The sequence below is a fragment of the Rhamphochromis sp. 'chilingali' genome (genome assembly GCF_963969265.1).
Source record: "Rhamphochromis sp. 'chilingali' genome assembly, chromosome: 13".
Lineage (NCBI taxonomy): Eukaryota > Metazoa > Chordata > Actinopteri > Cichliformes > Cichlidae > Rhamphochromis > Rhamphochromis sp. 'chilingali'.
The window spans coordinates 27,441,650-27,467,630 of record NC_137940.1 but is presented as its reverse complement, the minus strand read 5'-3'; the positions used below and the strand labels follow the sequence as shown (position 1 = coordinate 27,467,630).

Sequence of the window (25,981 nt, the reverse complement as noted above, 5' to 3'; positions counted from 1 at the left end):
ATAGCTCTTACATAACTGACAGGAAAATCACTAAAGTCTACACTACATTTCCCTGTCAGAGTAAGGTTTTTTATAAACGACTGCTTATTCCTGTTTGAGTCATTTTTATAAATGAAGCCCCTAAAGTGGTTCAGTGGCGACAGGGCTCTCGGGACTTTGTGTTGGTCATAATTTCTCTTTGTTTCTTTCCCAACAGGGTCCACTTGGCTTAGATGGCAAACCAGTGAGTATTCTCAGCCACATTTGTCAAGTATGCCCAAAATGAAAGAAACAAGTTTGATTTTTAACTCTGTTTTCTTTCCTCTCAGGGTCCACCAGGTCTGAAGGGCAGCCAGGTACATCGTCACACGCCTCTTATTCTTACTTTCTTATTTTATTTAATTTATTCAGTTCCTATTTAAAGATTTTTCCTATTATAAATCCAGCTGGACTCTGCATTTGTCCTGTAAGACTGGTGAGAGTTTGTTATACCTCATCAATCATTTTTAGTCACTGCAAGTGCGTGAAAAACCCGGTAGCCATCTTACTTCCTGTTCCACCTCTTAAGTCATCCCAATGGCTCACAGCCACGGGGGTAGTCTGGGCTCAGCTGAGCTGAGTGTTGAAATCCCCTTTGCACTCCCATCCATCAACTCGCGCCTGAAATGCTGGTGCACTCAGAGGCACGCCCAGGTGCAGCATGGAAACAGGTGAAGCAGAGCGAATGGGTTACACACCATTTGGGAAAGTAAGAAAGAGATTAGTTTATAACCTTCAGACGGAGACTCTTTAAAAAGTCATTATTGTGCCCCCTCCGCCCCTCCTTCAGCACATCGCAGCGCTCACCCACAAGAGGCATAAGTCATCAGCTGAAATGTAAACCCCCTCGCAGCATAATGAGAGCTGTTGCTCTCCAAACACCATTAAGCTGTTCCTGTTCCTGTGAAAGGAGTCCTGAGGCTGGGTGTATCCTTTAATAGGTTTCTCCCCATCAACAAGGGTCTGGCATAAAACCCTCAGAAGGCGTGACTCATGACCAGAGTTGCATGCAAACCCAAAGGGTGGGGGGCATGAAAACAACATAATAAAGGGGGGAAACATGTAGCACATTTTTTATCTTTGAGGGACTTCTGTTTCCAAAATTAATAATGAGGTTTTTATGAGCTGGCATTTGGGTTTTTTTTTCTTTTTGAATCAATTGGAAAACTAAAGATTTTTTTTTTTATCATTTCCCCTTTTAAAATGCCATTCCTGCACATAAAATACACAATAAATGAAATTAAACCAGATGGGAAATCAGTTTATTGAAATTCAACATATTTTTTTGTTGTGTTTTAGATCATTTTGAATGAAGAAGTTGACTGTAAAGTTAGTCTTGTTTGAACAATTTGCGGCTTGACTCTGAGTTAAAGGCTTTCTACCGCTCGGAAGAGCGAGCAGCACGGGAGATAAGCTCTGTCTGTCATCGCGTAGATAGTCACATTGACACACTGCTTGTCGTCTTCGCTGTTGTACTCTTGAACGCGTTTATAGCTCTAAGATAAAACTGTCGCCAGACACAAGAAGTTATGGAAGAAGGTACAAAATAGAACGAAAGCCTTCAAAAGGTTCAAGGCAGATTTGGAACCAGGGGACTGAGAAACGCAGACAGAGGGGACAAGTTGAGTGCGAAGGGTCTAACCTAAGTGGTGACTTGGCTTTAAGAGGTATGATCTGTCCATTGTTGTCACAGATGGACAGTGGATGCTTTCCACCTCTTATTCTTCTGCCTGTCACAGTCGCAGAGGGCCCGCAGTGAGTTTGCTGCTTGTGCTTTCACATTTGGCATCCTTATGCTCCTTACCACCAGCAGCAGCAGCAGCAGCAGCATACTGAGACATGGCTCACCACAGAAATGGACAAAGGCCCTGCCTCATACATAGAGCTCATGAGGATTTGAAGCTGTCACAAAGTGGGGACCGTGCACCAGTGTAGGATCGCACAGGGATGTTTGATACCCCGTGTTTTTAGTTAGCATTTCAGCATTCCTCATCTAAAACATCTCAAGAGCTCCGAAGAGTCACTGATGGAGGAACAAAGGTTTTATCTCTGAGAAAACTTTTATCTCTCAAAGAGCACTCTTAAAAGGGATTCTTGGGACAAGCTTGAGTCATTTGGTATTCTTACTGTGAAATACACTCAGACAAAAGTGATGTTTGGATTGAGCGGTCTCAATGCCATGAATCCATTAAGCAGAATAACTGCCTTGTCTTACCGTTTGATTGAAAGCTCCCTTCTGAAGGGCTATTGAAGATTCGTGTGATGTGTGATAACTGATTTATCTTGACCAAGTGTCTCTGATTTTCTCCCCCCTCCTCCCACAGGGACCATCCGGACCCAAGGGAGAAAAGGTATGCTTCAATATGGATTTCAAAAGCCTTTCTAGACAAGTCAATGCACTGTACGAGTGTATTTCGAACATTTATTTATGGGCAGAAGGTGCTCGGACAACCTTGCCGTCGCCCTCCCACGTTCGAGTTTTCGCTGCGTGTCCATCAAAAGAGCCGTAGATTACATTTAGCTATACGGGAGCTCATGTGTCTCTGCACATTCTCACGTCAAGGTACTAAGCAGGTTTACAGGCCTTCCGCAAAGCTCGATGATAGCCAGATGTTTTCCCGCTCTGTGAACCTCTGCCCAGCCTAAGATCTTAGCAACCGTAAGAGCTGTAAGTGCTGGCAAGAGCAGCCTCGTCGTGTGGTCGTTTCTCTCCACGCTGCTGGTTGGTTGTGTGTATATGTTCGAGACTGCGTTTCAGCAGAATCAGGAGGGCAACGCGACTGCATTAAAGTGCATCTGTCAGAGCGGGAATCAGCCTGATTAATGAGGCGATTGCATCTGACAGATGAAGCTGAGGTTCGGAAAATTGGCTCACTTCATGTAATCATGCTAGTAGCCCTGTGATGAGAACATGAACTCCAAAAAGTTGATCAGAAATCAGCTGTGTTCAGCATGTGCACTCCGCATTTCGACTTCATTGATATTGTGCTGTCAGATGATTTATGGCCTACCAAATGATTTATACAATAAATGTCAAAACGCTGAGCTGTTTAGGAGACAGATGACCTTTGAACCACTTCCTTCCCAAAACCAAATCTTCCATTTTAAGCCTGTCTGTCATCGCTGCTCCACAGTAGCTGAGCTCTTTTGGATAACTGGTCTGCTGCACATATACAGGGCTAATAACTGCTGACAATTGTTATTTTCCTGTTTTTCCTCCAGGGTGACCAAGGAGACATTGGGCCAAGGGTAAGTCTGTGTTTTCTGTATTCATCAGAGAAGGTTAAATATGTTGTTTTTGGCTGTTATATGCACATTTTGGAAATTATGTCCTCACTGCAGCTGACTCTGGAGAAAAGATGCTGTCCTTTATATGTTTTTTTTCTCTGTGTAATTTAAAAATGACCTTCCATTTAAACCTTACTTCCAGTTTTTGTTCTCCTTTTATTTTGAATTTTTGTCTGTTAGTGTTCTTCTTAAACATTCACCCTTTTTAAAGGTCATAAGCCGCACTTTCCTTTCGACTGAAACAAAGGACATACAGTACTGTGCAAAAGTCCGGAGCCAACCCTCATTTTTATCATATTTCGCTTCCAAGGAGCCAGACCGTCTTCTCATTGTTAAAGTGGTCTTGAGCAATAGCTGTCAAGGCTTTATAAAGATCTTTCAAAGTTTTTGTTTGGACATTGGCTGCCTTTTCACTCATTTTTCAGTCCAGATGTTGTTTGTTTGTCAAGCCACTTAACACTGGACCGAGAACCAGTTTTAGATTGTGTCCTTAGGCAATTTGTTATTAGCCGCCTGTCGCAAAACACATCATTTGTTCACATTTCTTTAGTTGAATCGATGAAAACTGCCAAAGGTAACACAGTTTGACAGACATAAAATATCATTTTTGCCACAATGAGGTGATTCCTACAGAAATGACGGGTAACTTGAGGCTTTTACACAGTCCTATTGAAGTTAAAGAGAAAAACAGATGCTTGACATTTTAGAAATTTGGCTATTGCATGTGAAGCAACGCTTTAATGTGTTAAGTCAGTAAATAGAAATTCTGTTAAGTAGAGCCAGAGTTACAGTTTTCCCAATGCAGAGCTGTCTGTATGCTAATTGGCTGCTGTCTGAGATGAGTGGTAACACTCCTTTTATATGATTTTTGTGAGACAGAACCACCAGTTTTAAAAGCTATGCTTGAAATTAGCTTAATGTATTTTAGCTTCATTATAACTGTAGAGCTTCCTCAGCTGGTTTCTAGTCTGCTATCACAAACTGAAAATCAAATGTCAGGGAGACTGAAGTGTTTATGTCATCTGAAAACCACTAAATGGTTTATTTGTTATCACAATGCGGGAAAAATCTGGATAAATAAGGATAAAAGTCTCGGTCTGTCTATAAAACGCATACACAAAGCATTTTAATAATCCAAAAGCAAACGTGTGTTTACCCAGTGTGGCTTCCCCACACACAACTGCACTGACAGCACACGAGGTTGGAGTCGCCCATCTCCAAAGCCAAAGCCAGACATGAGAAATGACGTTATTAGCAAACATTAAACCTGCCAGAGCTCCCGTCTCTTACCCAAGCTAAGCTACTTTTTTTTAACATTACAGAGAAACCTCACCCTGCATCTGGTCTATGTTGTCAGTGCTGCCTTTTCATCTGATATCATTCCTCCCTCCATGAGAGCTCCCATTTCATTTAGTGTGGTTTGAAAATAAAACCTCTGTTCTTTACATGGTAAACAGTTTCAAATCTTTAAAGAGGTCACATACCCATGAATGTTTTTTTTTAGAGCGCTTAGATCAGAATGCCACATAAAGCCGCTTCTTCACATGAATTTTAAAGTGGGGATGAACATGAAAATGTGTTACAAGCATGTTTCTAATGGCTCTAAAATCTTCTCATAGCCATTCGTTTCTTGTGTTTATTACCACCAATATCCTTCGATCTGTCCATCCATCCATTTTCAACTGCTTATCCTAGGTCTGGTAGTGCATGGATTGTAGATTAGAAATGTGGAAGTACATCTCCTATGACTTGAACCCCAGTAATGGAATCACAGAAGAGTCTACGATTATTGGAGTTAAACTGGCTACTGTTTTATACCAAAAGCTAAATGGAGAGTAAATATGATGTGGCTACTCAACGGAACAGTATTTATGATGCGGTTCAAAAAATTACAGAAATTCCTGATTTCTATCAAGGCGTAAGCCATTTGATTTCCCCACCTATCCTTTCAGATAGTTTGTGCAAGAATTAAATCTCCTTTGGCATTTCGCATTACATAGTTATTCCAAATGATAAATATTGCACTTGGCCCAGGCCTCTGCAGCTTTGATGTCCCTGGATAAATCTGCAGCCCCAAAAACCTCAAGCTTGGTTCAAATCAAACCCAACAGCTCCTAAAGCTACTGTAGATGTGGATGAGGTTTGGCTCCCTCATATAGGTTGTCACAGATACGGCTGTAGATGGGTTAGAAAACAAAAATCTCTTGCTTGCTCAGTACTATTTTTAACAGTCGGATTGTCTTCAGGTCATTAAATATGCTCATTTATCACCTTACTGGGATTTCAAAACTGTATTCAAAGGTTCAGCTTTGACCTTTACGGGCAGATAAGCGTATGTGTGAAAACAGAAAGCAACCGCAAATCTCCGTCAATGTGTCGCTTCCTGTCTGTCCATCACTTTTAGTGCCTCTTCCAGGCTGATTCTGGTCTTAGACCAGGGTACCAAAACAGGATAACAGGGTTATTAAAACAAAATGTTAAAGAACCACCAAAATGATGTGAGAAAAAGGTCATGTATAGTGTTGCGTCTTTCTCCAAAGCAACTTTTTGTTGAGTGGAGTAAAGCTGGTAGCTATTTTTCCCAAGCCTCCATACAGTCAAATCCATACGGAGGACATTGTCACTGCATGTTTAGGTTCATCTGGGGGCTGTATTGAAAGACAAGCTCTGATGAGAGTTTGATCCCCTGCCAAATCCTGAGTTTGCCTCCCTGAGAGCATCTGCAAACAGGCCATAGTGAGACGGGCCTCCAGGGATGAATGGCCATTTGTCTTAGTATCAGCCTTAAGTCTGATGAGAACAATGTAAAGGGGAAACCCACCATGAAACAGTCTATTCTCTTATGCAGTGTTTAAGGAGCATATGCATAAGTGGTCTTCATGGTGGGAACGGTGTGAATAAGCAACTGTGACAGTGGGCAGAGAGGGGTGCACAGGCCCAGAGAGGAGGAGGTGGAGTCTGCGGTGGTGCAAAAACCTCAGCCATCCAGCCCTCACTAGAGCCTGTTAGCAGAACCTTCTCTAGCAGCTCTTCTTCTTCTGTCACTCCCCCCCCCCTTAGATCTTCTCCCCATCCTTCCCTCCCTCCCTTGTGTTTTTGAGGGAGCTGAACCAAAGAAGCGACACAGTGCTCCAGGCTCTGCGGCAGCAGGAAAACTCTGCTCCTTTCAGCCTGACAGACAATCAACACATTTACTGTGTTGACTGGAAAGAGCCAAACCACCACTGTTTTGTTTGGTCACAGTGGGAATGATCGGAAGGCACTAAATGTTGTGCACGCACAGACACACACACACACACACTACTCCAAAATGATTTTTCAAGGGTCAAAAGACAGCTATTGGGCCTTACTTGCAGATTTTACGGATGTCTGTCTCACGATTTGCCGATGATGCATTTTATTTGCACCTGATGGGTTTTTAACTGCATATATAATTCGATTTGAAACAGCTGCAAACATGACTGTAATGCTGCGCTATCTTGTTCACCTTTTCCTCTTCTCTTCAGGGTCCTCCTATGTACGGCACACATGCAAGCCTGCACAGTAATCAGATTCTCACTGTTAAGGTTTGTGCCTCTTAGAGAACTGCTGTCGGACTGCCGAGCTACCGCTATCCCTGCAGACAGAGGAGCAAAACACCTCTCTTGCAGTTTTTCCCTCCTTTCTTTGTGCTTAGAGCTTAAGAGGCTGTTGAACTCTTATCTGTTTTTCCTGCAGCATTTGTTTTCATGAACTCTGGACTCACGGTTAACAGCGGACCTCTGATTTCCAACTTATGTAACTGACGCTCTTCTCGCACTCACTTTAATCCACTCCATGTCCTCTTCTCTCTTTTTTCTGTATCCCCTCTCCTTGTTTTCTCCCCTTTCTTTTCTTTTCATCACTGGTGCACCTCTTTGCATCGTAGATGGTTTTCCCCAGAACTGACCACGGCTTTCTCTCTCGAGAGCCGACCAACAGCTTTCAGAGACTCTTTCTGAAGGTAGACCACAACTAAAAGGCATGTGTGCTTTTTCTTTTGTTTCCTTAACACTTTAACCCGCTTTTCCTTTTCGTGTTCTGACTAGCGTCTTCCCTTCTTTCCCACTTTTTCCACATTCTTCAGTCATGTTGCATGAAATTGATCTCGTGTTTCTTGTCTTTTGGTCAACTAAAAATGTATTGCCATGAATGAATAATTAAAAGTGTTTATATTCAGAGCTCCAAAGCGTTTTGAAACATAGGAAAACATCTTTGGAAGATGAGCCACCCACACTGTAGAAATGTGCGGTTCTCGTTAATCTTACTCCTCAGTGTCGACATCACTTCATCATTTTGGTTCAAGCTCGAGCCTAACAGGGACATAATAATTATCAGTGGTAATTTTCAGTAAAAAAAAGATGGCACGCAGTATAAATCCAGTGATCAGATGTATTTTTCACTTACAAATGAAGTTGTTTTGCCAGCATGGATTTGTTTGAAATGTCAGTCTAACTCACCAGATAAAAACTGTTCTTATTGGCCAGTTCCTCCTGCTGTTGTCCTTTATTACCAGTGCCCTGGTACAAAACCACACTAACTAACCAGCTGCATGCCAGTAATTGCAAGTTAAGTTTGAGGGATTTCTGCTCATAGCACAAAGCATATTTAAAGCTTTTCTTAATAATAATGTGTTTGTGAGATCCGTGGCTTACAGTGACACACAGATAATTATCACCCAACTCTGCAGTTTCCCTCAGCTCTACAGAACTTTGGAGAGTCTTTTATCTCCCTGTTTTCTTACTTTCACTCTCTGCTCTCTCACTGCTCTTTCCTGGCAGTCGTTGCGTCAAAAAGAGAAAGAAACTGTAGACCCCCGCGTTTCCTCTCAAGCACCAAACAGCAAACAGTGTTCTCAACTAGCTGTTAAACATATGTGGAGCATTTAGCAGATAAAGAACCAAATATTTTTCTCAGGAAACTCGACGGGGTCTAAAATACGAGGGAATTTTGCAGTCATGTTTATCAGGTGGAGAGAAAGGCAACTGTAAATAAATGTTGGGCAAATAAATAAACAGATTAAGGATTATACACCTTGACTGCCCACAAAGACAGCTGCAGAAGCTGAGGGGTAGTTCTTTGATGTTTGCCGTATAACCTTAACAGGTCGCTGGCATGTCAGTGTTTGCTTCTGTTGCCAAAAACAAATCAGTTAATGGGGGCGTTTAAGGAGTTTTATTTTAATATATTACGTTATCGTGTGTACTTAATAATGTATTTATTACAAGTTTGTAGTTGGTAGTTTATTTTTGCATTTTTTCCTCTTCTTGTTTTTTATCAGGGTGATCAGGGTCAGGCTGGACCTGCTGGTCCTCCCGGTCCCCCAGGTCCTCCAGGTCCCCGTGGCCCCCCTGGGAACACTGGAAAAGATGGACCTCGTGGTCTTCCCGGAGAGCCAGTAAGAGCATCTTTTTATCTCTACCCCTCTTCTTGAGCTAGCCATCGTTTCTTTACATTTGGCTTCTAAGGAGCCAGACTTGTCTCGAGCAACAGTTCTCCAGGCTGTCTGTAGGTCTTTCAAAGTTCTTCTGTGGACATTGACTGCTTTTTCAGTTATTTTCAGAGCAGGCCTTTTACCTGACCGATAAAAAAAAAACACCATTTGTTCAAATTTCTAAAATTGAACTAGCAAGGTGATTTCTAAAGAGCTCTTAGCTAAAAACTTGGCATATCCCAGCATGGTGTGCGGTGTGTTCTTAAAAAATCTGAGGCAAACCTGGCACAGGACCTGAGAGACGCATCTAGCCATTCACTGAAGACTCATCAGAAATGGTCTCAGTCGAATGGTGGCTGTCAGTAAGCCATTCTTAAGAAAGAAAAACAGTTAAAACGGCTGAGGTAAATTATACAAGAACTTAATTGAAAATAAATGGCAACATGTCGTATAGAGTGATGAGTCCAAATTTGACATTTTTGGTTCAGATCATCGTCAGTATGTACGGAGGAGGTCAGCAGAGAGGAACAGCAGTTAGTGTCTACAGCCATCTGTAAAACACAGCGGAGCTGCAATTAAGCCAGCAGTGTTGAGGATTTCATGAAAACAGACGGCATTATGAACAATGCAAAGTAGAGTCAGATTTTGATCCTCCATGCAATAAAAAACCTGAAAAGCTTCTGACTGGCAATGGCTTCATTTGTCAGCATGACAAAGATTCCAAACACACTGCAAATGCAGTAAATGGCCTGTATTTATATAGTGCTTTACTTAGTCCCTAAGGACCCCAAAGCGCTTTACACATTCAGTCATCCACCCATTAACACACTGGTGATGGCAAGCTACATTGTAGCCACAGCCACCCTGGGCGCACTGACAGAGGCGAGGCTGCCGAACACTGGCGCCACCGGGTCCTCTGACCACCACCAGTAGGAAACGGGTGAAGTGTGTGCCCAAGGACACAACGACCGAGACTGTCCAAGCAGGGGCTCGAACCGACAACCTTCCAATTACAAGGTGAACTCCCAACTCTTGAGCCACGATCGCCCAGTAAAAGCATACCTGGATAGAAAAACAAACAGTGGAACACTATCAGTCATGGATTGGCCTCTTCAGAGCCCAGACCTCAGCAGTATCGAAGCAGTGTAGGCTCATCTTGACAGAAAACAGAACAAAAGTTCCCCAAGAAGCCTGAAGAACTATTCCTGAAGACTGCTTAAAGAAATGACAAGAAATCTGCCTAAGAGAGTTCAGGCTGTGTGAAGAATAAAGGTGGCGACACCAAATATTGACTTTCAGGCTTGTATTTAAGTCAGTATTTCCATGTGTTTGCTGACGTTTCAATAAATCACTGCACGTATTTCCCATTTTCCTTGTAAAATATGAAGAAATGATGGATGACTCAAGACTTTTGCACAGTACTGTACAAGAGCCAAATCCACACTGACTCAACAAAACAATGCCCTCCCACCCCCACTGTAGATCTCCTCTTACTCCATCCCTTCTGGCTGTCAAACTAAGGTTACACCACAAGCATTGCAGCCACTTAGAACACCTCAGTCATCAGTGGCTTTGTTACTCCCATCATACTCTTTAACCACAACACTGTGACAGATTGCAAACTGTGTAGCTCCAACCTGTAAATGTGGAATCCTATACATATATTTAAGGGGTAAGGGTGTACACAGCAAATGGCAATGAACCCCTATTCTCATTTTTCTGGGATTTGCCAGCATGCTGTGGCTTACCTAAAGAAGTCCCAGAATAGCAAGTCTACTCCTGGCCTCATCTGTTTTGTGTAAGTTAGCGGCCACAAAGTTCTCCAACACCCCCCCTTTCCAAATCCACATTCTCCCACCCTCCTACCACAACTGTGTTGCTGTGCACGCTGAAACTGATATGGCACTGTGGTGAGTTCGTGGGCAGTTTGCCGGTCTCACCAAACAATAGTACACTCCTCGCCTGTGGCCATTTTCATTTCTTAAAATTAACTTTTTGCTTCCCAGGGTCTAGTTCAGATGCAGCAAAACTTGCAGCTGTGGTTATTGAATTGAAGAGAAGGAGACTATGAAGGTAATTTTTGTTTATTCAAGTGTAGGAATGAATGCGCTGTTACCCTCAACTGGCACAAGAGGACAGCAAGGGATTCAAGTGAAAAATGTTGGTTTCGGTGTGGGTCACTTGAGAACTGCTGAACCAACAGCAGGGAAAGCCAGCGCAGCTCAGAAAATGACAAAAAACAGACGGGTCGAAGAGAAAAGGGGGCCCATCCTGTAACCTAGTCGATTGCAAATGTGCTCTTCAAGTTGATTAAAGGAGTTGCAAAACCCCAAAACAGCAAAACAAAGCACAGAGGCCTGCAGAGAGCCACTCCATGTTGTAGGCAGATGTCTAAGAGGGCCGAGCGGGAGAAAGTGAGTGAGACTGCCAGCCCTGGTGTACTCAAACCTCCATCGTTTTTTATCTGTTATATAGAATGAAATGTCTCATGCTGTCGGGTAGCTCTGTCACCTTAAAGTAAGAAGGTACTGGGTTTTAACCTTCCAATCAGCAGGGTCTACATGTTCTGCCTGCATGGCTTCCCACAGGATAATTGTCAAGTTAATTGGCAATTGGTTGGTTCGGGTGGATTGATGACTGTATGGATGGATAGATGTTGGTAAGGAAATATGATGAGAAAGAAAGAGCAGTGCCAAAAAGATGAAAGTAAAACGGGTCCAGAAAACAGTAGGAAGGATCGCGATGACACTTTTTGCACGCTGGCCAGCTGGAGAATATCTAATCAGCTTCTGCATATTACTGAATGGAAGGCTAACAACCTTCAATTTATATCGTGCATTTATTAGGGTCCACTGGCTGATCAAGTAAACACAACTACTTGATAGTAGTGTGTGTATCTGTGTGTGAGGAAGCAATGGAGAGAGGCTCTTGCACAAGAGCCCTCTAAGCTGTCTCCGCCATGAATGACTTCATAGCAGATGTTTAGCTGCTTCCACCTGGCTGTCGCAGACAGTCGCTAAAAAAGATCTTTTTGGCTAAATAAAAAATATGTTAGCTCATTGATGGATAGAAGTTTGTGCTCACTGGCTTAACACTCATCAAACACAGACTTCAGTTTGAAGGCTTCAAATTCAAATCCAACTGCAAACAGAATAAAACTTGTTTAGTCTTCTTTTGTATGAATGGGCGTCAAAGCAAAGAAAGAAAACTCTCTTAATGCATACTTAAGGGGCATTTTGCAAGTCTCTTGAACCCTTTTTGGGGAGGTCGACACGCCATAAGATTGATCATCACTGCTGACACGGGAACACCGCTGTCCAACAAGTTAGACCGAAGTTGGGTTTACATCTGGCTGTTGGAAAGGCCAAAAGAGCATAATTTTCAGAATTTTCCTGCTTATCCATGCATTAGGTAACCAGTTGTGGCCTGTATTGAAGCATCTGTCTTTGTTATTTTTCTCTGCTCATCATTCATCCATTTCCTGTAATTATTCTCTAAACAGTCCAGCTCGTGCTGAAGGAGCTGAAGTCTACAGACTGCCTTGAATGCCTTATTGAAAAGTGACATCTAGTGGCCAAAAAGATTCATGTTCCTGAAGTAGATTCACCTCATTAAATGTCTCCTCTGTCCTTTCAGGGTTTTCCTGGTCGCGATGGAGCTGAGGTGAGCAGAGTTCACACTAAGCTTTAAGAGTTTGTTTCGCATTTTGTTTGGTTTACAGCTGAAGCAATTTGGCTTTTGCTGTTGGAGTCTTTTTAGTCGGAATAATTTGACTGTCTGAAAAATTCATAATTTATTTTTTTTATATATTTCCACCTCAGGGGCCACAGGGACTGCCTGGGAGGCCGGTAAGACTGCTAACAAACTATTGATCTTAACTGAAGTGTTGCCATCAAAGGGCTCAAAAGCTGTTTTAATATAGCCAGATATGTAGCTCTCTCTGCATTTAATGGCTCTTTTGAATTGCTAGGGAGAAGATGGGCAGCCTGGTTATCCACAACAGGGTGTCCCGGGGCAAAAGGTAAAGCCGAGCTTTACTCTACCACTCTCATGTCTCTGACATGGATGATTTTAAGTATGTTTCTAACCTTTAATGTGCATTTAAACAGGGCGAGCCTGGGAATGCAGTAAAAGGAGAGCGAGGCATGGATGGACTTCCAGGATTAAAGGTAAGAAACATATCTGAAATTGTTTTTGAAATAATAATGATCAATAATAATGCTAACAATTATGCTATGAAAGAGTTTTACCATAATATGGTGTTCATGGTGCAAACAGGGTGACAAAGGAGAAAGAGGAGAGCAAGGACTACAGGGAGCCATGGTATGTTATTTGTTATGCTTAAGGGCCAACTCTGTCCTTCTGCTATTATGCTGAGCCATCTATGCATCTCTACATTTATATAAAATATTCCTACATTATTATTTTTTCTGCCTCAGGGTTTTCCTGGTGAGAAGGGCACCCCGGGTGCTTCAGACATCATCGACTTCAATGGGAAGCTTCTAGATGCTTTGCAGGTGAGTCATATTCAAGTGTCGGTGTCAGCGACACCCGATTCATTCAGCCGCTTATGACTGAATTCCACATAAGGATTGAGGCAGAGCTTTTCAAAACAAGTAAATAAGTAAATAACACCAGAGCTGGCAGTGTGGTAAAAAGAAACCAAAAACTAAACATGTCGCCATTTCTCCTCGACAGGCCATCAACACCATCAGTGTTTCGGTAATCTGCTGCTGCTGTTGCTGCATGTTTTTGGCGGTGTGACCAGTAACTAACACCAATGCACAGATTTGCATCTAAGCATCTCTTGTGTATTTACTGCATCGCCCGCTTTCTCTTGCTAATGGGTTTTGTTTGTGTTTGTAGATGCCCTCAACAAAGACTGTTGGACTTCATATGTATTGGATGTCACTCTAGGGGCCACATCTAAAGAGCATTACTGAGTGTCTCAGTTTTCCAGAGTCTCTTGTGTATTTGTTTGGGACAGAAAAAAAAGCACAGCCCTTACAAATAAAGCACCGCTGTGCTATCAGATGACATGCAGCCTAAAGAGCTTTGATTAATTATGCAGAAAAATCAAAAGCCTTCTGTGTTTTTATGGCATGTATGTGAAAAGTATGTGTTTGAAACCTGCTACAGGGCAGCATGGTGTGTTTTACTTTGTGCTAGCACATAGAGAAGGGAGCGCCTCACTGTCAACACAGTCTCACATCACTCTCTTCAGACACCAGCTTCTTTGATCCTGCTGTACACCGCAGTACGTGCTACTGGCAGATGGCTCTCTGAGAAGTGGAGCATGCATTTGATTTAAAACAATTATGAACCAGGTCCCCCTGGAGCTGAGCTCCTGCATGCAACAATCAATACAAGCAATATAAGAATGTTGCAAAGGGATTGGTGAAAGCATGGACCCGAGATCTTATCGGAAGCTATTTGCCATTGCGAATTAGTTGGCACAAATTCACACGCAGGGCTCCACGGAGCAGGTAGCGCTCACTGGCCACCCACCTTGTGAGTTGATCGCTTGTTTGTGTGAAAAGCAGCGTTTCATGTGCTTGTTGTGAAATGGTAGGTGATGATGAATTTGGTTTAAAACAATGCTAAGATGGGTTGTTTGTCACTGTCAGTCATTTTGCAGATGAATAGCATTCACTTTCCAGTGATGGAGTGTCTGGGATCAAATAGTTGCTTGTAAACATCATTTTCCATGGCTTTAAAAGCTGAGAACGAACAACAAGTTAGAAACTGGAAAATTAATCGTACACCTCTGGGAGGCGACTTGGCTTTTTTCCTTTTTATTGCTTCAAGATGACCGGAGCCTTTACAAGGAGGAATAACAAGTGTAGCATTGTGAATATAAAGATTAAGTGGAGTGATTTACAAGAGCTATCACTCATAGCATAACGGCAGAGCTGCATGGGAAGAATATGGCCTATTACATATATGCACGCCATTCTTCATTCATCATTAGGGTTACATAAAGTCACATGAATGTTTTCTCCAGCAGTCCCATCATTCAGACAATCACAGAGAGCCGTGCCAGGCTATTGTGTAGCACAGACCACATTCAGAGCTCTTTTACAATCTCTGTAAGATAAAAATTGCTTCAAGTTGGTTGTGATCAGCAAAAAGGAATGAAGGAAGGTTTTGGACTTGTTTACTGTCAGGCCCACATTGTGAATTATAGCGTTTTGTGTTCACGATTTGGGCCTTTTATAATGAGTTACCAGCCTCACAGTGTGAGAGTGAGCAGATAAAAAATGCAGAAGATGTCTAAGGGACTGTCTGAAAATTGCAGCTCTAATTAAAGCCGTTATAGTGTCATATTTTTATATGATGCATATGACTATTTGTAAGAGAAAGACCTCCTTAGCTCCCCACAGCTTTATAGTTGCTTTCAGGTCTTGGTTTGATCTGTTTGAGTTTGGTCTCACAGCTCGCACGAGCAATTTTATCCACCAAGAGAGGCAGCTGTTGTTAGCACGCCAGCCCGGCAGCAAGTGACACACAAAGTCGGTGACTAGCTGTAATCAGCTAAACCAGAAAATCAGTTGCTGCTAGGTTAATTTAGTTTAACACAGGTCATGCAACAAAGCTTTGTGCTCATTTCTTTTATTCTGCCTGTTTTTCTCCAGGGGCCACCTGGACCACCAGGACCTCCAGGACCTGCAGGGGAAAAGGTAAGCCATACAGCTGTGATTGGCTGATATTTATTGTTTGATAAATACCCAAAACATGCTAAGCCTGATTTTGTAGACAAAGTCAGATATATTAGTCCACCGAGTGCATCTTCCCTCTTTTTGTTCTGCATCAGGGTGAGCTCGGGTTACCTGGACCAGCAGGAGTTGACGGGGAGAAGGTAAAGCGACAAAGAGAGTATATTACACCCAGACGCATGCTCCTTTTCTTTCACTACTTCATATAGTAGTCAGTGGGACGTTTAGCATCATCTGCCTTATTAATCTCTTCTTCATCTCCAGGGACTCAAAGGTGACATGGGTGAGACAGGACCTCCCGGCATGAGAGGAGAGAAAGGCGAGATGGGTCTCTCTGGGCCTACTGTAAGTAGCGACAGTGACTCTATTTCGCTAATAACACAATGGTGACAACTTTAAAAACAGCTGAAAGTTAATCCTGCTCTTTGTGGCTCAGGGTATGGATGGACAGAAAGGAGAAAAAGGCGACTGCAGACTAGATGACAACTTGGTTAGTATGAGTATGAAATACATGAATCCTCTGACGTTCATTACAGATTGCTGCACCTCCAAACAGACAGTTTAAAGGGAAATATATTGTTATTTATTTGTTATTTGCATGTTTTGAACCATCTACTTCATTGCTTTAAAGAACTGAATAATGTTCACACTCATTGATGTAGATTTTACTCTAGTTTTAAGTTCTTTCCAATTGATTTTCATTTTGGAAATGAGTGAGAATCTAAAGAAGTAAACACATGAAACAGTCTGAAATTCTCTGGTTACTTTGAGGAACGACTATACAAAGTTTTGAATTTAGCTGAGAAACTCTTAACCACTTTTTTCACTTAATTTATATGCTTCTCTTCTTGTTTCCACTTTTTCATTGGTGCTAAAGGTTCAGATGATTTCCCAGCCAGGCCCACCTGGCCCACCAGGCCCACCGGGAATACCTGGGCACCCTGGATCCATGGTGAGTACCTGCAGCATAACTTTATATCATTTCAGATAAAACAAGTCCAGTCAGGTCTGTAGTTTGCAAAGACTCACATCACACAATGTCCTACAGGGGCTGCATGGAATGCCTGGTCCTAAGGTAAGCTCGTTTATCTGTATGTGATGGAGGCGGATGGCAGCTGTATGATGCATTGTCTTGTACTCAGTGTGGCTTTGCTGTAATGCAGGGTGAACCAGGAGTGGGGATAAAGGGAGAGAAGGGAGACAGTGGTCCTCCTGGATCCAGAGTAAGTGATAATGGGCTTTATTATTATTCTAATGTGTTGGTCATGGCTCAAGAACTGGACATGATGCAGTGATGAATGTGTGCTTTTACTGCAGGGATCAGATGGCCTCCAAGGTCCACCTGGGTCTCCGGGCTTAGTGGGCCTTCCTGGTGCCAAGGGAGAGAAAGTAAGGACTGAACAACCTCCATAAAAGTGTTTAATAGATCTGTTGTTCGTTGCTGGTTTATTCATTATTTTTTTTAAAAAATCTTTCTCAATGTGTATTTGCAGGGAAGACTAGGAGAGCCTGGACTTGATGTGAGTTTCTTACTAAGAAGAACTATACATGTTGACATTATTTTATCACAGTATCTTCAGTTTAAATAAAGTCTGACATATATTGGGTAATAAGTTCCCTTATGGATTGTGGTTTTGTATCCAGGGTTTCCCAGGCCTGAGGGGAGAAAAAGGTGATCGAGGCGAAAAAGGAGACAAGGTAAGTCCAAACAGATCCTCAGTTCTCCTCCAGCTTATCGCATCTTCCTCCTTCAGTTTTTTAACATAGCAACAATAATGACTGACTTAAACTGCTTAAACTATTTCCAGTGTATGAATGGGCTGTCTTCATTAGCTGCATGTGATAAGTGTATGAATTTGTTTAACTGTTGTCCTCATCACTCCCAGGGTGACAGAGGAACAGTAGGGAAGAGAGGTCTAAAGGGCCAGAAGGGTGAACAAGGTCCTCCGGGTCTGGACCAGCCTTGTCCTGTGGTATGTCTCCCCCACACATGTACACACAAAGGCTTTGCAGCAATGCTCATTTACTTACTCCCACTTTCCTCTAGCTTTTTAGTTTAAAAACACTTAGCATATATCTTATCTCTGTTTCCCCCTTTAACTGCTTTTCTGAACTTGTTCTTCTATGCTTTAAATGTCTACTCGGCTCCTGCTAACAGGGGTGCGATGAGTCTAAAGAGCAGTCTGTGAAGGCAGCGGTTTCTTCTCCTGCAACTCCTCCTCTTCCTCCTTCTGGCCCTGAGGGCCCCTGTCCTCTGGTACAGTATCTTTGCTTCTTTTCCCCACTTCTCTCTGATCACTGTAACTGATGCTGTTATTGACTGTTTAAACGCTTCTTTAAATTTTGGTCTTTTGGAGGGGGGGGGGGTCCAATTGGTCCCAACTCTGAAACATATAAACTGACATTTACCAACACATTGTTCATGTGGGTGTGGCTTAATAACAATAATAATAAAGAAAGGCGTTCACAGATAATAAACAGCAAAACTGTCTAGGCCCGATCAAGCCAAAAAAACGTAAAGCTTGCTATGAATTTGTGAAATATACACACAATGCCAAGTTCCAGAAATGCAGAACTACTTACTATACTTGATTGCAAAGAAGAAAACAGAAGAGGAAAAAGCAGGTGTAATCAGGAAAATAATAGTAATTAATAGTTTCGTCAGTATGAAGGATTGTGCAAAATCAGAACCACAGACAGACATTTGGTAAATGCTGACAACGAGTTACATATGAGACATGGTACAGTTCTTAGAATATTACTGTAGCTGGTTGGCATCGTTTTGCTTGGAGACTAGTAATAGAAGGAAACATCTAGCATATACACTACATGGCCATGGAAACCCATGGCAGGAAGTTCCTGGTGCACAGTTTCTGTGCTGATGTTAATGCCAGAGGTTTGGAGCTCTGCACTTACTGAGGAAACTTTTATGTGCTATGCAGCACAGCACTCAGTAACTAACTTTATATGGTCTGACACTTTCTGGTCAAGTTGTCATAGTTCCTAAATAATTCCACTTTACAATAATACCATTTATAGTTGATGAAGATATTGCATGAACTGACTCAGCAAGCTCTTTGCAATGACCAAATATTTCTAAAAGCAGATTGCATGGATAGGTGCATTTTATCACACGTCTTTTCAGAGATAAAGAGGTGTGTCCCAGTACTGTCAAGATAGTGCACCTATCCAAAGCGAAGCTAAGTTAACTGGACTGCTGACTGTACCTCTTATTTAACAGATCGACCATCGTGTTATCCAAGTATTTCTCCAAATATCGAAATGTTCATTTTAAATGTGATAATAAAAGTAATGTGGTACTTAGAAATCTGGATTTATTAGAGTAACATATGACTTAAAATCAAAACAAAAGTAAAATTTGATTTTTAATATAACACGCCTGACCGTGAAGGCACACCAACCGACATTAAAATCAGCAGCGTGCAAATTCTTCAGATGCAGGGAAGCATGCATCGCTGGACATTTTCACGCTTTTTTTAACTTCTGTTTTCACCTTGCAGGGACGTGACGGGCTACCCATACCGGGCTGCTGGCACAAGGTGAGTGTTAAAATTTCGAACATGTTTTTTTTTAATCATTTTATTAACTTATGAAATCATTTCCAAATGATTTTGATACAGCAGAGAGTGCTCTGGGGGAATGGCTAACAAAGTCAAAACACATGCTTAGTATTATTCAATTGAATTCATATTTGTTGGCTTATTTGACACAGGAGCATTTTGTAAGTATATTACAGCCTGTGTGCGATTTTGTAATTGCAGTGCATGAATATCTGAATGCAGTAGTTATTTGCTCATTTTAATTCTTCCGCACTAATCAGTCCATTTTTTCTTCTTTTGCAGTGATTACTAACCAGCAGCATGGAATCTGTACATATTGATGTGGTATATATTGCAACAGAATACTATGCCAACAACCCTACTCCCTTTTTTCCTTTTTTATAAAATCCTATTATATAATATATTGAGACTTTGAGAACAAGGACATATTTGGGTCTACAGTATTAAAAAAAAATGTTTAAACTCGAGATCCGGTGTTGTTGTTGTGAAAGCAGCCGTGCTTTTGAAGAGACTGACGTGACGTGGCCGTGAGACTCTTAGTTTGGAGGACAGTCCAGATGCCATTGTTGGAGTAGAGGAGTGCCTAACTAACAAAGCCTGCCTTGTTGCCTGATTGTCGTGTGCGCACTCGTCCATTCTCACAGGATGGATGCTTGAAGAGATGGACGTTATTTCGCGGCGGATGCAAGAGTGTGTTGTCAGTACTCTCTTGTCCTCTCTCTGTTTTTGTTTTGAAAGGAGGAAATGGCAAGGCAGAAGCTCAAACGCAAGCGTCTCTCTCAGCCCTGAAACGGTGCGGGGCCCGGTTGGAGTAAGGACACGTAGACACGCAGAAATCACAAGGGGCTGATTTGCTTTTTGCAGCAGAGCCGGCCATGTAATGCCCCTGTGTCAAACCGAACTCTCACATCCTCCGACATGGAATCTCTCCAAGAGGACGCAAACACTGCGTTTCCACATTCACCTCAGAGGGAAAGATGAACCTGCTTCTGATGTTTTGTAAAGGCTTGAGGTTTTCTGAGAGTCAATGATGTCACTGGCACATAAGGAAGGATTTTCTGTGCAGATAGTTTGAACATGTTATGGTGATCTCTTAAATTAATCTTAAGTCAGTAAGTAAGTTTTCACTAATGCATGATCATAACAGTTTTGTATAACATGCTATCAGCTTGTATGACTTGCGGTCCCTCATTGAAACCTCAAAGTGCATTGATTTTTACATACAATAAGCATTTTTTAAATGAACAAGCCACTCAGAAATGTTAGTCCACTTTTTTACGGCTGACGTTTATGATGACTTGTGCCGTTTTGTTTTATTATGGTATATTTTTACCTATCGCCAGTTTCATTTTTGCATTCCTGTGCATTACCATGATTGTGAGATGACTAGGTAGTGAAACTTTAAGGTCAGATTTGAAGGAACCATTAACAGTATTCATGATAAACCAGTGTTTCAGTTGCTTGACAAATGTTTGCCAATCTTGATGCGTTTTGACTGATTGTTATAGTTTAGTCACAGAAAGAAAGGAAAAGATGTTTAATTACTGCTGCCAGTCTTTCCTGGACAACAGTAGAAGTCCTTGCTGCTGACTTAAATGTTTGTTGTTTGTTAGATAGCTTTGAATCAATATTAGTCATGGAATGCAGGACTAACGCTCTAAAGAAGAAACCTTTAATCAAACATGCACACAGCAGTTGTTTTGGCGGTAGTTTCTTTTTCATTCAGCAACATCTCAGCACAGTGGTTCTAAAGTCTTTGCAGTCAGATGACTTCAACTAGTTTGTTGTGGTTTTTGTAATACATTTTCCTCAGACTTACTCATTTATTGGTGCTTAAATACTTTTGTGTACTGTTCAAATAAAACACAGACACGCACAAATGCACACCTTTTAAAGAACTGTAAAACAAATGGTGAAATGGTAATCTGTGTTGGCTTGGACACTATACACAGGACTGATAATGCATAGGATCAATATATGCAAACATATACGTATTAATGGAAAGTGATGTTAAAGTTGTCTACGCATTGATATTTGTAATGCAGTATTAAAATTACTCAGTAATGATCTTTTTGAAAGGCAAAATACATTTTCAGGTTAATCATTTTTGGCAATCTACAGGTTACACTGGTTAGTTGTCTTCAGTACTATTAACCCATCACCACAGAGGCTGCTAAACATTTTCAACTAATGCTGTAATATTTCAAATGGATTTTATATTACAACAGTACATTTGTAATGCTGACTTTCTTGTAATTATAAATATCTTAATGTCCTATAACCAGGCTCACGTTATGTTCGAGTATGGTTTAGGCTGCAGATCCAGTAATTAACAAATTTATTAGACTACCTGTCATTAAAAATCATAAATATTTTAGAAATCTCTTAAAAATGTGTTTAAAAATATAAAAAATATATATATAATGTTTGTTTATTAGGCAAATACAAACTGAATTCATGTTTTTTTTTCTATCCAAATTTAAGCTGGCACACTGGACAACAACAGAAATTATATTTTAGTATTAAAAATATTATTTACATAAGGTAGTTGTATTAAACTGGTGGATTAACCAGTACAGAAACATAAGAAAATGATTTTGGTTATGACCAATACTGTTAATTTGGGGCAGCTGTGACATAAACCTGACACCAGGTGGTGGTTTAATAAATTTGTTAAGCAGTCTTCCAACAGAATATTTCCTGTTTAAGCCTCAGATAAGAAGCTGTAACAAACCTCATATCACCTTTTGTTTATTATCATTTTGCATGAAGTCTTTTACATTGTACCTGCAAAGTTGCATCACTTAAAACACAAAACAATTTCTGTATCAGTAGAAAAATATGTTAACTTAAATAACACATACTCAAAAAACTAAAAGAAAAGGCATCACATTAAGCTAAAACGAACTTTCTTTGGGAATCATGATCAAATGTGTGTTGAGGTTGCAGTTATGTAGAATGGTTTAAAACGCAGGTTTGGGTTTTGTTTCATTGGGAAAGCTGGTAGTTATCTGCCACATTACATATGTGCCTTGATTTCTTTCGCAGATTCTATCAGTGTCTTTTTTATGGCTAAATGAGTAAATGGCGCCATGTCAGGATAGAGTTTGTTTTAGCAACTCTTTTACCACAGTGTTAGCTTAACTTTGTGAGAATGTTTTTGTTTGCTCTTTTTTGGTTGGGTATTTGGTTGTAAAAGATTTAAGCTATTTTTGTAATTGTCTAAAATGTATAACATAAAATCTGGTAAACTAAACATGTAGATGGAAATAAACCCTCTAGTTCTATGGTTGCTTGTCATTAAATATATCCATGTTATATTGTTCTGGTTCATTCATTTTACATTAAAACTAAGAGGTGCAGCCAAATCTGTGCTGTACTTCATGCATTGAATTTAGAATCCTTCTAGACATTTCTAAGTCCTGAATGATCAGGTCAGGTTAAGATTAGCAGTTGAACTTTCCTTTAAAAAAAAAAAATCATATACTTAGAGATGGATCGAGTGACCTTGATTCATCCCTTAATTATGTTACTATGGCAGGGGTGAGCATCTATTTACCATTCTCTTCATCACATGCCACCACTGCATGTCATTGAATTAAATTGTGCTCTCTTCTATAGTTTGTTTTCTCCTTATCTCTCTGTGCACCCTTTCTTTTTCTCTTATTTTTAACCCACACAGCAGCCTGCTAGTTGAACCTCAGATACAGGAGAAACAACGCGATTTTTGTCCCAGTGGCAGAACACTGGACCAGGGCACGCTGGAGAGATTATATCTCTCAGCTGGCCTGGGAATGCCTTGGTGTTCCCCTGGATAACCTGGAGGAAGTGACCGGGGAAAGGGAAGTGTAGGCTTCTCTGCTTAGGCTGCTGTCCCCATGACCCAGCCCTGGATAAGTGAAAGAAAATGGATGGCTGGGTGGATACACAAACACCTAGAGACAGAAGATTAAAGGAATAATATTAGAAAATGTTAAGTTTCATTTGTCATTTTATGCATATTTGGACAGAGGAGCAAAAATGTACACAGTACCAGCAGCGGCTGTATGCATGGGGACAGCACTGATAGATGACAACACATCCAAGCTACCAAGTTGATGTTTAGAAGAAAATATTTGTAAAGCTCAGAAATCTTAACAAGCAGTCTATCATTCATATATATATATATATATATATATATATATATATATATATATATATATATATATATATATATAAAACACCCAGCACGCCCCTGCGGGCGGTTTATCCTTCAAGCTCGGGTCCTCTACCAGAGGCCTGGGAGCTTGAGGGTCCTGCGCAGTATCTTAGCTGTTCCCAGGACTGCGCTCTTCTGGACAGAGATCTCCGATGTTGTTCCCAGGATCTGCTGGAGCCACTCGCCTAGCTTGGGAGTCACCGCACCTAGTGCTCCGATTACCACGGGGACCACCGTTACCTTCACCCTCCACATCCTCTCGAGCTCTTCTCTGAGCCCTTGGTATTTCTCCAGCTTCTCGTGTTCCTTCTTCCTGATATTGCTGTCATTCGGAACCGCTACATCGATCACTACGGCCGTCTTCTTCTGTTTGTCTACCACCACTATGTCCGGTTGGTTAGCCACCACCATTTTGTCCGTCTGTATCTGGAAGTCCCACAGGATCTTAGCTCAGTCATTCTCCACCACCCTTGGGGGCATCTCCCATTTTGACCTCGGGACTTCCAGGTTATACTCGGCACAGATGTTCCTGTACACTATGCCGGCCACTTGGTTATGGCGTTCCATGTATGCCTTGCCTGCTAGCATCTTGCACCCTGCTGTTATGTGCTGGATTGTCTCTGGGGCATAGGGTTGCCAACCGTCCCTTAAAATACGGAATCGTCCCGTATTTCGAAACAAAAGTACACGTCCCGTATTGAGCTAATAAGGGACGCACTTTGTCCCGTAATACAGTGAGAATCAAAAGTAGTCTATAAATGTTAATGGAATTGACGCTTTGTTTGAAAACATAATTCCCAGCCTCTCTCCTGCTTTGTGACCAATGAGCTGACACCACACTTATGACAATTCGAGTATGACAATTCAGATTACCGCTCATCTCATTGGTCGAGGAAAGGTCGCTTACGGAGAAAATACCGGAAGACAACAGATGACCACAACAACAAGCATGGCCAACAGGGAAACAAACGCTGACACTGCGGTGCAAGTCTCGGATGACAGTACACCTAAAGCTGGGCAGACACTGTGCGATTTTTTCAGTCACGTTATTCAGCTCCTGCTCAAACTGCACGATTGACTCGCAGGGGTTAGACGTTGGTAGGTCACGATGCAGAGTCTCACACTATACCTCCCGATGCTCTGATGCGACCTGAGTGCTCACACTGTGCGTCCATAAAATGAAGGTTATAACAGAAAATCTGTCGCTCTCCCTCTCTCTCTCTGTCTTTCACTCACACAGACACACCACCACCATCAACTTTGCTAAATTGCTAATGAAAAACATTGATCAGGCAGCTGTGATTGAGCAGCAATGTAGATCCAACTATTTTCACGGTTGTTGTGGTCGTGATCATTTTGTGAGGCCACATTGGAAAGCTCATCCGAGCCTTTTCGAAGTTCTACAAGTAGTGCCTCCATCGCTTGTGTCCAGATCGCACGCTGCACTGCTGTGCTGCTCCGTCTTTTTCACCGACGTTTACGTGTTTGCGCGTGAGCAGTGTGAGCGCCTGTGGTGACACCTTCACGAGCGATTGATGATCGGGAGCTGGTCGTGAGGTGTTAATCACTTCTCGTTACCCCACGTATACTACACGACGCACGATGAAGGCCAAAATCGGTCCGATCACTCAAAAATCGGCTAAAAATGGGCCAAAAACCGCACAGTGTAAGCCCAGCATTAGAGCAGCAATGTTTGTTCCCCTCAGAGAAAGGGAAGAATGGGAAAAGGAAAACACCTGGCTGGAAAAAGTTAATATGGGCATGTGCAATGAATATCAGCGCTATGTGGCCAGAAGTGTGATAATATAATTTATTTTGTGTAATAAACAACTGCAAGGATAGATGATTACAACAAATAGATGACTAATACATAAAAGTAATACATAGATGAATAATGATGATGAGTTAAGATGCGTAATCATGGGAACAAGCGGGTTTACAAACAGGAGCAGCTGATTAGCATTAGAAAAGCTGAAATAATACCTCAACTGAAGCCAATTGTACTAAATGCACTAAATGTGCACTGTTACAAGAATATTTTTCTTTCTATTGTTTTCTATTATTTTAAGTTAAGCAGGACAGAGTTCTTTTAAAGAAAGATTTACTTATATTCTCAAAAGTTAAGCATGACAGGCTTCTGTTTAAGAAAGAGACCTGTTTTACTGTGTTAATGTTGTCATTTTGAGCTAAAAATAAATGGCTAAATGATCATTTGTTTCACATGTGTTCATATCACAAAGAATAGAATATGCATGTACTTAAATCAACTTCAAGTCAAATGGTTAAAAAAATAATTTCACACACAAAAAAAGAGCTAGAAAATTCACCACACTGGGAAGGGTGAAGACAACTGGGTCGCCCGGCCCTGGCCACGAGGTGTCCCTTATTTATTTTTCAGGGAGTTGGCAACCCTACTGGGGCATCTTTACACAGCCTGCACCTGGGGTCTTGCCTGGTGTGATAGACCCCAGCCTCTATGGATCTTGTGCTCAGAGCTTGTTCTTGTGCTGCCATGATTAGTGCCTCTGTGCTGTCTTTCAGTCCAGCTTTGTCCAGCCACTGGTAGGATTTCTGGATATCAGCCACCTCCTCTATCTGCCGGTGGTACATACCGTGCAGGGGCCTGTCCTTCCATGATGGTTCCTCGTCTCCCTCCTCTTTCTTGGGTTTCTGCTGCCTGAGGTATTCACTGAGCACTCGGTCAGTTGGGGCCATCTTCCCAATGTAT

At 41.7% G+C, this 25,981-nt stretch overlaps 1 protein-coding gene across 1 annotated transcript in view; it reads left to right on the top strand.

The window, feature by feature from the left end:
- LOC308408124 (uncharacterized protein) overlaps window positions 1–22,342 on the top strand; it is a 133,793-nt gene extending 111,451 nt beyond the window's left edge. The window contains exons 6-32 of the mRNA XM_080900232.1: window positions 197–223; window positions 309–335; window positions 2,343–2,369; window positions 3,241–3,267; window positions 7,214–7,288; window positions 8,606–8,722; window positions 12,395–12,421; window positions 12,580–12,606; window positions 12,729–12,779; window positions 12,868–12,927; window positions 13,037–13,081; window positions 13,198–13,275; window positions 13,457–13,480; window positions 15,394–15,438; window positions 15,573–15,617; window positions 15,739–15,819; window positions 15,911–15,964; window positions 16,352–16,426; window positions 16,523–16,549; window positions 16,638–16,697; window positions 16,792–16,863; window positions 16,968–16,994; window positions 17,119–17,172; window positions 17,361–17,447; window positions 17,633–17,731; window positions 18,996–19,034; window positions 19,794–22,342. Coding sequence (XP_080756358.1) covers window positions 197–223; window positions 309–335; window positions 2,343–2,369; window positions 3,241–3,267; window positions 7,214–7,288; window positions 8,606–8,722; window positions 12,395–12,421; window positions 12,580–12,606; window positions 12,729–12,779; window positions 12,868–12,927; window positions 13,037–13,081; window positions 13,198–13,275; window positions 13,457–13,480; window positions 15,394–15,438; window positions 15,573–15,617; window positions 15,739–15,819; window positions 15,911–15,964; window positions 16,352–16,426; window positions 16,523–16,549; window positions 16,638–16,697; window positions 16,792–16,863; window positions 16,968–16,994; window positions 17,119–17,172; window positions 17,361–17,447; window positions 17,633–17,731; window positions 18,996–19,034; window positions 19,794–19,844 — 1,428 coding nt within the window. The 3' untranslated portion in view covers window positions 19,845–22,342. The remainder of the gene's footprint in view (window positions 1–196; window positions 224–308; window positions 336–2,342; window positions 2,370–3,240; window positions 3,268–7,213; window positions 7,289–8,605; window positions 8,723–12,394; window positions 12,422–12,579; window positions 12,607–12,728; window positions 12,780–12,867; window positions 12,928–13,036; window positions 13,082–13,197; window positions 13,276–13,456; window positions 13,481–15,393; window positions 15,439–15,572; window positions 15,618–15,738; window positions 15,820–15,910; window positions 15,965–16,351; window positions 16,427–16,522; window positions 16,550–16,637; window positions 16,698–16,791; window positions 16,864–16,967; window positions 16,995–17,118; window positions 17,173–17,360; window positions 17,448–17,632; window positions 17,732–18,995; window positions 19,035–19,793) is intronic.
- The last annotated feature ends 3,639 nt before the right edge of the window (window positions 22,343–25,981 follow it).